The following is a 15,152-nucleotide window of genomic DNA, read 5'->3' as shown; positions in this document are numbered from 1 at the left end:
AGGTAGACGAAGGAAAAGACAGAATGAACCCGGATGGTTAGGGATGGCCGCCAAAAACTGGTATCAAACGTCTGATATCAGTTAAGGGTTAATACAGTGGAGAACTACAGTCCAAATCCTCACCCGGGCTTAGGTTTTCTGTGGTTTCCCTAAAGCACCAAGGCAATTCCAGAATCGTTCGTTTGAAAATTACACAGCCAATGTCCTTATGCACCGTCTCTAATAACCTCGTACTAATCTTAAATCATTCGAAACGATCACCGCGAACTGAAACCGGAACTTTCCCGTAAGTAGCTAACAATGTGTTGTGTTTGAGAGGAGACTTATATTAATAACACGACAGAATGCTTAATGACAGCTGCGAGAGGAACACGAGGCGAAGAAAAATCCACGACGTTATTGGGGATCGGATGTCCAGAGCAAGACGCTCTGCCGTTGCACTAGAGAGCATGCCCTTGTCCTCAGGAAGGGACGATAAGTGGCGGGACAAAGGTCGACTTGCCGTCCGAGTGGTTGCAAAGAAAGGAGGCGAGGGTGCGCGCGCCGCAGCCGGCGGTGAATCTGGAGGGGGGTCTCGTTGGCTGGCGGCAGTCGACTGTACACTGGGACAGTCCGCTGCGCCATGGGATCGCGCGCGCTACGCTTGGCTGTCGCGGTGCTAGCTGTCGTGGCCGCCGCCGCCGCTGCCGGTACGTACAGGCATTCCCTGCATGTGTTGGATATCTTTAATGTAATGACTCTGCGGCACTACCATCCTTAACGAAAGAAGTTGGTCTGAACCCAAGCTAGTACTATTCGAGACATGGTTTTACATGAACTGACTAACCGAGCCTGATAGAGGCGGACTTAACAGCCCGCGAGAAGTCCAAACCAGGGTGCAGCTATGTATTTTTACATATGTGTATACATATCACAGGAAAAATCCGAGGAATAACTTGGGACTGATTCCCAGAACTTTACCAACATTTGCCCATTTAACGACCGATCCATATCTGAATGGAAATTCGCAGACAAAACAGAATTTCTTTTCTCACTCCTATTAGGTGACAGTTGATTGTGATTTACCTAGATTTGCACAAAACGAGGTATCGTGAGGTGACCAAATTTCCATGCTGTGTTGGTTTTTAGGTCATATATGCCGTGGCTGAAGCTCTGTCAGAATTACTGTTCGCTTTTTTGACAGTAGTGTGTGAAAAATTCTCATTTAAACAGAAAGTACATTTGTATAATAACTTGAAAAACATCCTGTATCCATTAACTCCGAACTTTCACAAACCATTTAAATAGCACACTTTCAAGTGACTCAAATGCCAATGATAATCCAGCGGTTTAACATATTATGCAACTGAACTAAAATACACAAGTAAATATTAGGGTATATTGATAATTTTTACTTATGGACCGACTGACAGCAACTGAATAAAACACAATTTTAGTGCCATACGCGTTTCGCCTTTATTTTCTGCAAGGCATCATCAGTGGCCTGGAATATGTACTTATGTTAGCTATTTAATTTACATTTTTGTCACTGTGGCTATAAGTTACAAACAGTTCTGGTGGTTGGTTGGTTGGTTTTGGGGAAGGAGACCAGACAGCGTGGTCATCGGTCTCATCGGATTAGGGAAGGATGTCGGCCCTGCCCTTTCAGAGGAACCATCCCGGCATTTGCCTGGAGTGATTTTAGGGAAATCACGGAAAACCTAAATCAGGATGGCCGGACGTGGGATTGAACCGTCGTCCTCCCGAATGCGAGTCCAGTGTCTAACCACTGTGCCACCTCGCTCGGTGGTGGTTGGTATTTCCTATTAAGTAGTAATGTTTTGAACTGTACTTACAGGTTGCGTGGACAATTTCTTATATACTACGCTCCTGTTGCATTTTTGGTGTTGTTCTTCTTCTTATGAATGCCAATTTGCGGTTTTTTTCACATTCCACGGCACTATGAACAGAACGCTTGTTTTAATGCAATGTTTTGGTTTCTGTTGCCGACTATCAAATGTTTTTGCAAAGATCGAATATTATTGCCAAACTTATGAGTGTAATTATTGAAGTATCTGTGGTCTGTTGGTGTATGCATTTGTGTGTGTGTGTGTGTTTTGGTGTGATATATTTTTTTTCTGTGTGTGTGTGTAAATATATTTTGAATTTTTATTAATTGTAAATCCATACTATAGCTAACTTTTGTGTGAATGGCCTCAGAAATCCATGCATGCCCATCACCTGTTAAGAGATCGTTAGAATTTGCAGTGGTTACGTTGCACAAAAAGAAAGTGTAACTTGTACATCAAATATTTTCTCCTAGCCAGATATCCAATAGCTTTATCGCAAGTTTGAAGGAAATTATTGTTACAATGCAAGTGTAAGCATTTAAATACATAGAGAATTATATAAAGTGGGCTAGATTAATTTTGACGCAGCGTATTAATTCGCAAAGAAAGAACCATGACACAGTATGGTTGGTAATTATTTTTTTCTATCAGAATATTGACTGAACCATGCCTTTGATAAACTGAATAATAATCCAGTGCCATCAGCCCTGTAAATTCTTCGCCGAGCGGTTCTAGGCGCTTGGGCTTACATTTCAGCAAGACGGCGAGAGTTCCTACCCCCTGTCTTCATGCTTGCCGAACCCTGCCTTGGCCAACAAGGTCGTCGGATCTCTCCCCAGTTGACAATGCTAGGAGCATGTGGGCATGGCCGTCCAACCCACCTCGGGATTTTGACGATCTAACAAACCGACTGGACAGAATATGGCGCGATTTTCTTCAGGAGGACATCCAACAACGCTATCAATCTGTGCCAAGTAGAATAACTGCTTTCATAAGGACCAGAAGTGGACCAACGAATAATTACCTTGCACAATTTTTGAAGCTTTTTCTTTTGAATAAACCGTCCAATTTCCTAAAATTGTAATCATTTGTTTGTCTGCACATGTACGTCACATCAACCGATTTCCTTCTCATTGGGATATTTTCTTCGTGGAGCATCTCTTTTTTTCGTAGAGTGTAAACTGATTTTGATAGACCTGTAGGACCTCCGTGCAGTTCTCCATTCGTTTACCGGATTCCTTTTGATTGTGTCAACCCATCATGTTTTCTGATTGTGTTTTTCTCCGGAGGATGCATGCTATTAACTTGAGGATCTGACTTTCTGCCCATAGTGCTGGGTGTAGTTTTTCCAGCCGGTCGCTGTGGTCGAGGGTTCTAGGCACTTCAGTCCGGAACCGCGCTGCTGCTACGGTCGCAGGTTCGAATCCTGCCTCGGGCATGGGTGTGTGTGATGTCCTTAGGTTAGTTAGGTTTAAGTAGTTCTAATTTTAGGGGACTGATGACCTCAGATGTTAAGTCCCATAGTATTTAGAGCCATTCGAACCATTTTTTATAGTTTTTAGTCAACAAAGATTGCGTTTCGTGACCGTTGCGTTTAGACAGGACTTCTCTTGTGAACTGGAGAACGTGTCCCATGCTTGGGTAGGTGACCTTCCAGAAATAATGCAGTACCTAGGCACTGCAATATCGTATTTATCCGCTGTCACGGGGCAAGCGACTTTCAGTTTAAAATGTCTCCCCTGTACGGGAATATACATAATGGATATCCGAGTGCAGGTTGTAGACACGTGATTGACGACGTATGGGAGTTTGGGTCCGGCACAGATTTTTATTGTCGTCATTTCATTACACAGCTGATGATTGTTCATATTTGCAATTGCGAGTATATTTCATGTCTTCCAGGATTAAATCCGTGCCGTTCCCACGGTATCCAGTCGTTATGTTGTCATGGTCTTTTTAAGTATGATATTCATTGCCTTGTGCGGTTCACATTCCAAGGTGATCCTTCTATAGGAATCCGATGAGTTCTGCGATCCTTTTTCATTGTAGACCATTTTAACTGTCGATTCTGACCATATTCTGGGGATGTCTATGACTTCTAGGCATTTGCTGTATAGGCTGTCCAGAGTTCCACAGTGTATAGCATTGTTCCTTTGCTTTTTTCAGTTGCTTGTCAGAATTCATCTGCTGTTATTCCTTCATTTTCGGTTAAGAGGATGCATTCCTCAATGTGATAATACGAGCTCCTCTTCTGAAGTTGGTTTATGAAGGGTTTTTCCCCATACTGTCGGGGAGATATTTCGGGTCGTCTGTTTTCTCCGTGGTTCCAGGCTGTGTAGGTCTTTGCTTCTGCTTCCTGATGTAATGCCTCTTTATTCATCTGGGTATACTGTTTTTTTTTCTTTTAGGAGTGTTTTACATCTTGTTCTTGTTGTATGCATGTAGCTGCGTCTCAGATTTTCGTTGTTCGCGTTTGCCTTTTACAGCTCGTTCAGTTTTTCACCCCCACGTGTCTTCTTCATAGCATTCACTGTCAAACCAGTGTTTTCTTTTTTTCTTTATGATTGAGGGGACGCTGACTGCATCAGGGATTTAGTTAGGTTCCACAGAACATCGTTAATGTTGCCTCTTTCTATTGTGTTTAGTAGTTCTTCATCGTTTATGTTTTGCACTAGTAGGTCGGAGATGAATTTTTCTTGGATTCCATCGCTGCTCCGTTTGTTTGTCACTCTTTATTGACGTGATCTGAAATTTTGCCTTTACTGGTTGGTGATTCCTTATCGGACTCCTCGTAGAATCTGCGGTGGTTGTTCAGCTTTGGAGCTTTATCTGAAGTCCCGCGGAAAAACAGAAGGTCTATGGTACTAGAGCCTTTGTGTGAAATTTAGCTTTTATTCTGAGCTTCGTTGACTGAGGTTAAAGCTTTTCTCTTCCATGAGCTCTATAAGGACCAATGTTTTGCTATTCGGTGGGTCTATTCGGCAGTTGGTATCTCTTGCCAACGGGGTTGTGTGTCTCGTTCTGGTCCAGTGCAATCATTATGATTTCTATCAGTTCGTCTGCTGAACGTTAGGATCTTAAATAGAATCCTGTGATTTGCAGGTTGTTCAACTGGCTCGGTGTTTTCTCTTGTCCCTGCGGGCTTTGCTTGTCCTAGGGCTGGGTCGTAGTAACATGTCACTCCTGATTCTCTTCCATCTGTCCCATCTTTGGTCAGTGCATGTATTGCGTAGAAATCGTTCATGTTCCAAGCTTCTCGGAGAAAGGTTTCGCAGAAGATAAGAATATCGTTGCTGAGCATCGTTTCATCGGGCAAAATACTGAGTAGGAATTTTAAGTCTTCTACGTTCCACAGCGTGATTTCGATATCAGACATGCTTTTAAAGCTAGTGATACAATTGTTTAGTTTCTCATTGTTCAGTTACGTGCACGATGATACACATTTACAGAAGACACGTCACGAGAGACTGATATCAATACACCGGAGAAATGGAACCTTTACTCACTGGCAATACAATTCACTGCTGAACAGCTGAATGAGGCGTCTACCTGGCAGCGTGAATAGCCTTTCCAGCGCCTTAGTGACGTGTTATTAAATGAGCTTCACAAGGCAAAGACATTACTGTGGTAGTTATCTCGATTCGTGACCACCAACCGCCGTCCACATTCGAGGAGGGTTGTCGGAGATGATCCCAGGGGCGCACTTCTCATTTGATGGTATCCCAAATGCGCTCAGTAAGACTGAGGTCAGGTGAGCCTCAAACCAATGTCGTGCAGTACTGGTGGAAAGGGCTGGTGTACTGATTTACTACAGTTACAAGTGGCCCGTAATATGTTTCCGGCAAACCGATGGATGCACCTGAACGAGAAGTGTGTTCATGTGTCGTTCGCCGGCAAGAGACAAAGGTAGACATATCAAGATCTCCTTTTTAATCCACGTAACATCCTTCACATGAGAATACTCTCACCATCTCCCTGAACGGTGGTCTGTTAGCATCGCCTAATGTGGTCGACGTTCTCGTACTCGTGCACGCCAACGATTACCTCTACTTATGAGTCAAAGCGATCGCTGTCCATTCATGAACGGTGCGCCATTGATGTCTGCCCTGTGAAGTGCAGTGAGCGGAAGTAAACATGGCATCTGCACCTATAGCGAAGAGGTCATCACTTTATTATTCCAACGGCAATTGACTCTGGTGGAGACAGTTTTCATCGAATAGAGCTAATCGTGGCACCCCGATGTCACGGTGGGTTGGTGACAGCTTATTATCCGATGCGCGAACTGCTGTTACGTAAATCTTTTATTCACGAACTGTATAGGAGCATTATTAGAAGGAGCTGCATCACATTTCAACATTCCTTATTAAATTCTCGAAGTGGATTGCCTCGATATGATACTCACTCTTCTCAGCTTCTCTATAAGTCAAACATATCTGTCCTCAGTTGTGCGGTCCTTCTGTGTAAACGCCAAATGTATCGTACCTGTATCATTGACACGATTCTCATTAGATGTGAAGTATGTTTCCTGAATTCGGATATATTTATGGAGGGAACTGAACATGATTAAAAAAAAGGAACGATTTTAAGTTTCCTTTGGAGTAATCTGGTAACACCACTGATCATCACTTGTGACTGTTAGCATCTGTGGTTCCGCAGTCTTCATTTACAGGCTGAGAAAAACTTTACTATAAATACTGTTATTGTGGCTTGAAGCAGTTCTCCATGCTTGTTTATTCGGTGCAAGCCTCTTCATCTCTGCATAAATACTGCTGCCTTCATCCGTCTGATCCTACTTATTGTCGCCAAGCCTTCGTCTCCCTCTACACTTTTTCCCCCGCCCCTCCCCCCTCCCACATTTCTCTCCTTTACCACACCAACGAATACTTGATGATGCTTCAGGATGTACCAGATCAACTGATCCCTTCCTTTAGCGAAGTCGTGTCATAAACATCATTTCTCCTTAATTTGGTTAAGTACTAACTCACTAGGCCTATCTATCCATCTAGTCCTCAGCATTCTTCTGTAACGACATATTTCGAATCACTATATTCTCTTCCTGACCGAACTGTTTAGAATCCACGTTTCACTTCCGTTCAAGACTACAGTCCAGACCTCTAGAAACCTTCACAAAAGACTTCTAAACACTTACTCTAATACTTGATGTTCTCAAATTTCTCCATTTCAGAAAAGCTTTTCTTGCTTTTTATGTTCGGCCACAGCAAAACCCCTCAAATACTTCTAGTGTCTCATTTCCATATCCCTTGTCCTACTTCGGTTAAAATTAATCTTATAATCTGTTTTCAAGGCTCTATCCATTCCGTTCAACTGCTCCTGGAGTTCCTTTGCTGCCTCTAACTGAATAGCAAAGTCATCAGCAGACCTTAAAGTCTTATACTTCTCTGTGAACCTTCACCTCTCTCCAAATTTCTGATTAGTTTCCTTCATTGCTTGGTCAACGTACAGACTGAATAACGCTAGGGATAGGCTAAAACCGTGTTTAACTTCCTTCTCAATTACTCCTCTCTTTCAGTTTAATTCTACATCTACATTTATACTCCGCAAGCCACTCAACGGTGTGTGGCGGAGGGCACTTTACGTGCCTCTGTCATTACCTCCCTTTTCTGTTCCAGTCGCGTATGGTTCGCGGGAAGAACGACTGTCTGAAAGCCTCCATGCGCGCTCGAATCTTTCTAATTTTACATTAGTGATCTCCTCGGGAGGTATAAGTAGGGGGAAGCAATATATTCGATACCTCATCCAGAAACGCACCCTCTCGAAACCTGGCGAGCAAGCTACACCGCGATTCGACTAGTATATCTGCTGTCTGGTTTCTGTGCATGTTGTAGATAACCTTTCGCTCCTTGTATTTTAGCCCTGCTACCGTCAAAATTTCAAATGCTATATAGTAAACATAAGTAACTTATTATGATATATAACTGCCCCCTCAGCCTCATAGTGGTCAGAGGTCCTAGCAATGTGACTATAAGTGTTATAAAAGTACTATATCATAGTGACTGCATAAAACAAAACATGGCGACTGTGATTCATAACATGTTGTACTTGCTGGAGTAAAGGACTTCAGCCATTGCACCACGGAAAAATATTATAAAAATATATTCATATCGCATTGATTAGGAGTTTTTTATTATTATTATTATAATAAGAAGGACGTGATTTCCCCGTAATTTTCTTGTCAAAGTTTTGTAACCTCGTTACAAAACAATGCACTCCTAACGATTGCGATTTTTCTACTTGGTTGACGTTAAATATTAGCAGTTTTGTCGTTGATTAACTTCTTGGTAATAGCAAGGCGTAGAGATCCTGGAAACAGCCGCAGCTAATTTTCCCTCTATCGCAGCTTGTGTTCCGTCTCTAATGAGTTGAGATGTCACAGGATTTAATTCAATTCTGTACCGCTGTGACCTTTGGACGAATTTAGAGTCGCTGCATGACGTCTGTTTAAATCTACGTCCGTCATGTTCTAAATAATAATGCCAATACTTCTACGAAGTCTTGATGATCCGTTTTAGGATGTAGTTTCGTGAAAAAATTATGTTTTCGTCAAATGTCGCTCCCGAGCGGCCATGGAAAAAACAAACACCAGTTTTTAAATAGTCAGCCACCTAATCCGCAACCATGATATGTACATTTACTACCAGTAATATTCAAACTCGTGCAAGATAACCGTATCAGCAACAAAGAAAATGTCGCGCAGAAGCCACTTTCATGAAAAAGTAGTGGACACGTGATTTATTCCTATCCACGAGTTTTTTCTCGTAATCTCAACAGTGTCTGTACCTCAGTAATTGTTGTAATTTGTACTTATTCTGCGTTTAGCCATTATAACAGCAGGGGTATTGTGTATTAAAGTGATTGGCATTGCACATCCTATAAAGTAATTCACCATGTTTCTTGTGGTATTCATGCCGAAGACTGATTCGATAGAGCTTTTTGACGCAAGTCTCTTCATCTGTGCGTAACCTTTCAGTTTTTATTTCCTCTTCTCCAACCCTAGCTGATTGCTCCATATACAGAGAGAATAAATTAATGATACGCTGCAACCCTGTATCACTTCCTTCTCAGTTACTGCCGTCCTTTCAAACTGTCTTATTTCTGTAAAAGTTGTGGCTAATCTTTCGGTCGCTGTAGTTTAACGATGCTACCTTCAGAATTCCAAATAATGTACTCCTGTCCGCATTGCCAAAAGCTTTTGCTAAAAATGTAAGTTCGCCTTCCTTCAGTCTCTTCTATATTAAGCCGTGTTGTCAGTACTGCCTCGCATGTTCCTTCATTTCTGCGGAACCCACACTGATTCTCACCCACATAGGCTTATATCAGTCTTTGTCTTAGCATTCTTTTATAAATTTTATTTGTAATATTTTGCTACCATAACTTATTTAAGTGATGGTTCGGTAATATTCACACCTCTCAGAACCTGCCTTCTTTGGAACTGCGATTATTATATTGTTCTTGAATTGTGAAGACATTTCGCCTGGCCGCGCGGAGTGTCCACGCGGTTTGAGGCGACATGTCACAAACTGCGCGGCCCATCCCGAGGGAGGTTCGAGTCATCCCTGGGGCATGGGTGCGTGTGTTGTTCTTAGCATAAGTTAGTTTAAGTGGTGTATAAATCTAGGGACCGATGACCGCAGCAGTTTGGTCCCTTAGAAATTCACACAGATTTGAACATTTCGCCTGTCTTGAGCACCAGATGGAATAGTTTTGTCATAGTTAATTCTACGAAAGATCTTAATAATTCTGAGAGAATGTCGTCTACTCCAGGTGCCTTGTTTTGGCGTAGGTCTTTCAGTGCTCTGCCAGTATCTTCTCGCACTATCACATCTCCCATCTCATCTCATCTTCATCTAATTCCTATTCCCACGTCTTAATGTTGTCCTCAAGTTTAGTTCCTTTACAGTTCAGTCAAATAGCGAAAATTGGGGAAAAACTCGTGTAGTCGCAAATTTTTGTACAGGAGTACGGGGGAGAGTAATGAATAACGAACTAAAATTCATGACCCGTTGGTTTTGAGCGTGTTAGTAGTGTGTGTGTGTGTGTGTGTGTGTGTGTGTGTGTGTGTGTGTGTGTGTGTGTTGAGGGGGAGGGGGCGTGGTTAAAGATTACTTTTTTAGGTTTTTCTCCAATATCTCGAAAACAACGGCTTTTAGCGAGAATTTTTCCCGGTACAAAATTAAACCGTATTAAACTTCGTATAAAATATCTCCTGTTCATTTATTCCCCAAAACTAATAGTTTCCGTATTGCAAGGAATGGAACAATCGCAGATTATTAAAAATAGTGTTTTAACGATATAAAATTAATGTGTATTGCTAATAACGTAGGTTAAGAACAAATATTAAATGTTTGTGCCACATCTAAGTGTAGTGGTTCCGTATTGAGGAATAAATTATGTTCTGGGGGTGTAACAGGGCGAAAAGGCGGGGTTGGAGGTTAAAAGCGTGAGGGAAAAGAGTTCGCCGGATTCTGGTCATGCACTTCCCTCCTTCTGAGATCTGCAAAATGAGGAGCTAGCAGGCAATTCCCCATTATCTGTACCGCACTACGCCACAAAAAGCAAGTAGGTTTTTCACAAAGTTATACCGACCCTTCCGCAGCTCGCCTTGTGAATCACTGGCGACGCAGTGTGCAGATATGTCCGCATGTGTGTATTTTCCACAAAGCGCGTTAACACTACGTGGTATACAGATATGAATTAATAATAATACTAATGCAAGAAACGCCTATGAACGGATCTACGTAAATCTCTGCACACTGTTCAACAGTGCTATCTATAGGGACATTGATTCTCAGTCATCACGGCAACTGTAGCGTTCTTCTAGGAAAGGCAGTTTCCCCGAGCGCTGTTGGTTTTTCCGTTTACAGATTGTACCTCCACAGCCTTTCCTGTCCAGTTCTCGCACGTGAGTAAACGAAATAACCTCGCTCAGCTAGTGTTTAAATAGTGGATTATTTTCAGTTTATTGATTAAGTATTTATTTGCAGTTGTTAAGTGAGGTATTATATAAAAAAGATCAACAGCTGGAGCTGTCAACGGTCTGCCCGGAGTGTTACATACTGTCAGTATGTATTCGACAATGTCCATTTCATTGTCTCCACCACCAATGGCTTTCCGTGATTTCCAGCTTGAGAGTAGCAAATGCATCACCCCAGCCTCAAAACTCCCAACATCAGAAACGGCCCAGAGGATTAAATTGGATCCTTCTGTAACAGAAAGAGGTCGCCTAGGTGTTATGGAACTGCAGATACTTCAAATACAAGTCACGCGATGCATTACAGCAGATTACTGTTCTACACGACATTGCAATGCCTGTGTTTTTAAGAACAACGATGCAATGTTCTGGCACTGCAGCGACTACAGACATTATGGGACACATGAAATGTATTCGCAGTTGCGAACACGAACAACCATCTGTTGCATAAGGGAATGACGACAGTGAAAATATCGAGATTTCGTGCTTTATACGAGCCGTTACTTTAACCACGTTGGCTATCCGTGTACTAAGTAGTAACGACGACATATGAAGTTTGAGCCTGGCTCTGGGTCGTGTACGGTTAGCCAAAATGTTCAAGGTGAACGCTCGTGTAAAGTGGGAAATGCGGGTTCGAATCCTGGTCCGGCACAAATTTTCATTCTCGACATTCTCTTTGACTGATGAGGTTGTGTCTATTCGCAATTGCGAACACATCTGATGGATTATTGTCCTAGATTTAAACGTAATCAGTCCTGCTCCATCAGAAACATTGATAACCATCTTGGAAGAATGTGTGGTAAACACCTCCATTCAGTGCCGTCCACTGTAGAAGTGCCAGGAATTCATGAATAGAATAGATTTATACAGTCTACTAGTAACATAATGTTAATGGGGAGAGAAGTGCACTAACTTTCCAGCCATTTATTAATTTCCCACCAGGTGACTACAACACTCCTTTATAATATGCTGCCAGCACAGCAGCAATATGCGACATTTACCAATCCAATACTTTTCCCACCAGCACTACATAGGTCACTGACAAGATGATATTTACAAATTGCGTACTTCTCGGCCATTGTTTGTAGGAATGTATTTTACAAAAACAACTGCAAATAAAAACTCACTTTATAAACTGAAAATAACTATATAAACACGAGCTCAGTAAAGTTATTTTGTCTACTTACATAATAGAACAGGATTGAAAATCCTAGGGAGATATAGTCTGTAAACTGAAAAGCGAGCACATGGGCACATGATGGTAGAAGTCGCCTTTTCCGGAAGAACGCCACATCTGTCCTGCATGATGATTAAGAATCAATTCCCCTCTAGCATTGTAGAACCGGTTCTAGGCGCTGCAGTCTGGAGCCGGGCGACCGCTACGGCCGCAGGTTCGAATCCTGCCTCGGGCATGGATGTGTGTGATGTCCTTAGGTTACTTAGGTTTAATTAGTTCTAAGTTCTAGGCGACTGATGACCTCAGAAGTTAAGTCGCATAGTGCTCAGAGCCATTTGAACCATTGTAGAACAACATGCAGAGATATACATAGATTCTGCCCATATGCGTTTTTTACGTTAGTGTTATTAATCATTCATATCTGTATTCCATGTAGTGTTAACGCACTTTGCGGAAAATAAACACCTTCGGGCATACTTGCATACTGCGTCACAGGCGACCTGCGGAACGTTCAGTAATACCGTGCTTTGTGAAACACCCTGTATCTGCTTTTTGTGATGTAATGCGGTAGAGAGAAAGGGCAACTGCGTGCTCGTTCTTCATTTAGCAGATCTATGAAGGGGGGAAGTGCATGACCACAGTCCAGCGAACTACCTTCCCTCAAGCTTCTAACCTCCACTCCTCCCTTCCCAACATGTTACAACCCCCAGAACACAATTTATCCCTTAATACGGTTCTAATGCTCGTAGATGTGGTAAACACATTTAATTTTCTTGTTAACCCACTTTATTTAACAATGAACATATTTAACAATAAACCTCAATTTGATATCTTTGTCAACAGGAAATGCATCTGCTTTTTCAAGTACTGTGTGAAAGAAAATGCGAACTGCATGAGGAGGGTACTTATGCTATTTGTAAATACGATCATACCCTCGGCGTAAGCGTAGGGAACAATAATTGTACTTAACTATGATGGCGGAATGTTGACCGTGCCCAACACGTAGAGCAGAGACTAAAGCAGCTGCCTTGTGAGATGCCAGTGGGGTCATTCTTACGTATACATGCGCATAACTAAGTCAGGCGAGTCATACTCGCCCAATCGTCTGCTTGAAAACCATTTCCAGCATTTTCACGGTTCACCTTTAGAAGGCGAAGCTTGGTGTCCAACATCAACTTTCAGAATCCCAGTTATTCCTTTCATCACAATGCCTGTTTTAAAGGTCAAGCTGCTATTTACATTGGAGAGATTCACTTCCAGACTGAAGCCCGAACATCTGGAAGGTGTAGCCTTCACATCGTTGATTTAGCCTGTTGCTTTTGCTGGATGGGTGCGGGACGGTGATGTTAGTATACGGAGAGTTTGTACCATTTCCGTGCTGTCGGCCACTGTGGCCGAGCGATTCTAGGCGCTTCAGTCTGGAACCGCGCTGCTGGTGCGGCCTCAGGTTCGAATCCTGCCTCGGGCATGGATGTGTGTGATGTCCTTAGGGTAGTTAGATTTAAGTAGTTCTAAGTCTAGGGGACTGATGACCACAGATGTTAAGTCCCATAGTGCTCAGAGCTATTTGAACCATTTTTTTGAGTGATTAACTTTGTGGGATCACAGTTTAATGTAAGGGAGAGAAAAGACATTGCAAATGTGAAATGCTGGTACATTAGTAACCGGTATAAACGCCAGAATGTTGAATGCAAGCCTGCAAAAGTGGATGCATCGCGTTGTTCAGAAGTCGGATTCGGATGTCACTTTGCGGGATGGAGCTCCAAACCTGTTGCACTAAGTCGGTCAGTACAGGGACAGTTAATGCTGGTTATGGATGACACTGGAGTTGTCGTTTGATGATGTCCCATACATGCTCGACTGGAGACAAATCTGGTGATCGAGCAGGCCATGCAACCTGTCGACCCTCTGTAGAGCATGCTGAATTACAACAGCAGTATGTGGGTGAACGTTATCCTGTTGGAAAACACCCCCTGGAATGTTGATCATGAATGGCAGCACGACAGGTCGAATCACCAGTCTGACATACCGATTTGCAGTCAGGGTGCTTGGTATAACCACGAGAGCGCTCCTGTTGTCGTACGAAATCACGCCCCAGACTTTAACTGCAGGTGCAGGTCCTGTGTGTCTAGGCCACAGACAGGTTGGTTACAGGCGTTCACCTGGCCCCCTCCTGAGCAACACGCACCATCACTGGCACCGAGGCAGAACTGGTTTTCATCAGAAAACATAACAGATCTCCAATCAGCCCTCTCATGAGCTTTAGCTTGACGCAACTAAAGTCGCAAACGGCGGTGGTTTGGGGTCTGTGGAACGCGCATTACAAGGCGCCTGACTCGGAGGTGTCCTTGAAGTAACCGACTTGTAACAGTTGTATCACTGTGGCACCAAGTGCTGCTCGAATTGCTGCTGCAGACACAATACGATGCACCACAGCCATACGCCAAAAGCGACGTTCTTCAAAATGGTTCAAATGGCTCTGAGCACTATGGGACTTAACAGCTGTGGTCATCAGGTCCTCTTGCGACCATACCTTTCCGTGATCACCGCAGCTAGCAATCGTGTACAGTGGCTACAGTCCTGCCAAGTCTTTCTGCAATATCACGGAAGGAACATCCAGTTTCTCGTAGTTCCATTAAAGATCTCGTTTAAACTGAGTGAGCTGTTGATAATGGCGTCTTCGTCGTCTTATAGGCATTCTTGACTTACATCGACTCACAACGTACAATCTGGAAGGTGAATAACGCTCACAACCGTTACAGCACGTGTTTAGCAGACCTAATTTGCATCTTCATAGTGGCGATACTAGTGCCACTCTTGAGCTACTGGCGTGAAATTTTGAATAGACGTCATTTTTCAGATGCAGAAAGACGCCTATCAATTTTCGTTTATCTCGCACACCTCCTTCTTCGTCTTGCGTTTTTTTTTTTTTATCTGTGTTGATAGATTCATTCACGAGGAAGGTACGTGTATATAATTTATAAAGATTTCGTGGAAATTGGCTGAACTGTGATGAATTAAGGTCCGCCGCCGCTGTGAAAACGACGGGATTTGCAGCTAGCCATGCAGCTGCCGTAACTGCGTACAGCAGCGACGCTTGAGCAGGATTCGAGTAGGGCCTGGTGGTGTAGTGCGTGCCTGAAAACTGCAAGATTTC

General features: G+C 43.0%; 1 protein-coding gene across 5 annotated transcripts in view; it reads left to right on the top strand.

Annotated features, from left to right (window-relative positions):
* The first annotated feature begins 608 nt into the window (after positions 1-608).
* Positions 609-15,152, top strand: part of LOC124555780 (fibulin-1-like) — a 630,166-nt gene continuing 615,622 nt past the window's right edge. For all 5 annotated transcript variants that reach the window (XM_047129834.1, XM_047129832.1, XM_047129833.1 and 2 more), the window contains exon 1: positions 609-689. In XM_047129834.1, the coding sequence (XP_046985790.1) occupies positions 623-689 (67 nt within the window). In that variant the 5' untranslated portion in view covers positions 609-622. The remainder of the gene's footprint in view (positions 690-15,152) is intronic.

The sequence above is a fragment of the Schistocerca americana genome, chromosome X (assembly GCF_021461395.2).
Source record: "Schistocerca americana isolate TAMUIC-IGC-003095 chromosome X, iqSchAmer2.1, whole genome shotgun sequence".
Taxonomy (NCBI): Eukaryota; Metazoa; Arthropoda; class Insecta; order Orthoptera; family Acrididae; genus Schistocerca; species Schistocerca americana.
The sequence above is the reverse complement of the archived record's forward strand: the minus strand, read 5'-3'. Positions and strand labels throughout refer to the sequence as shown.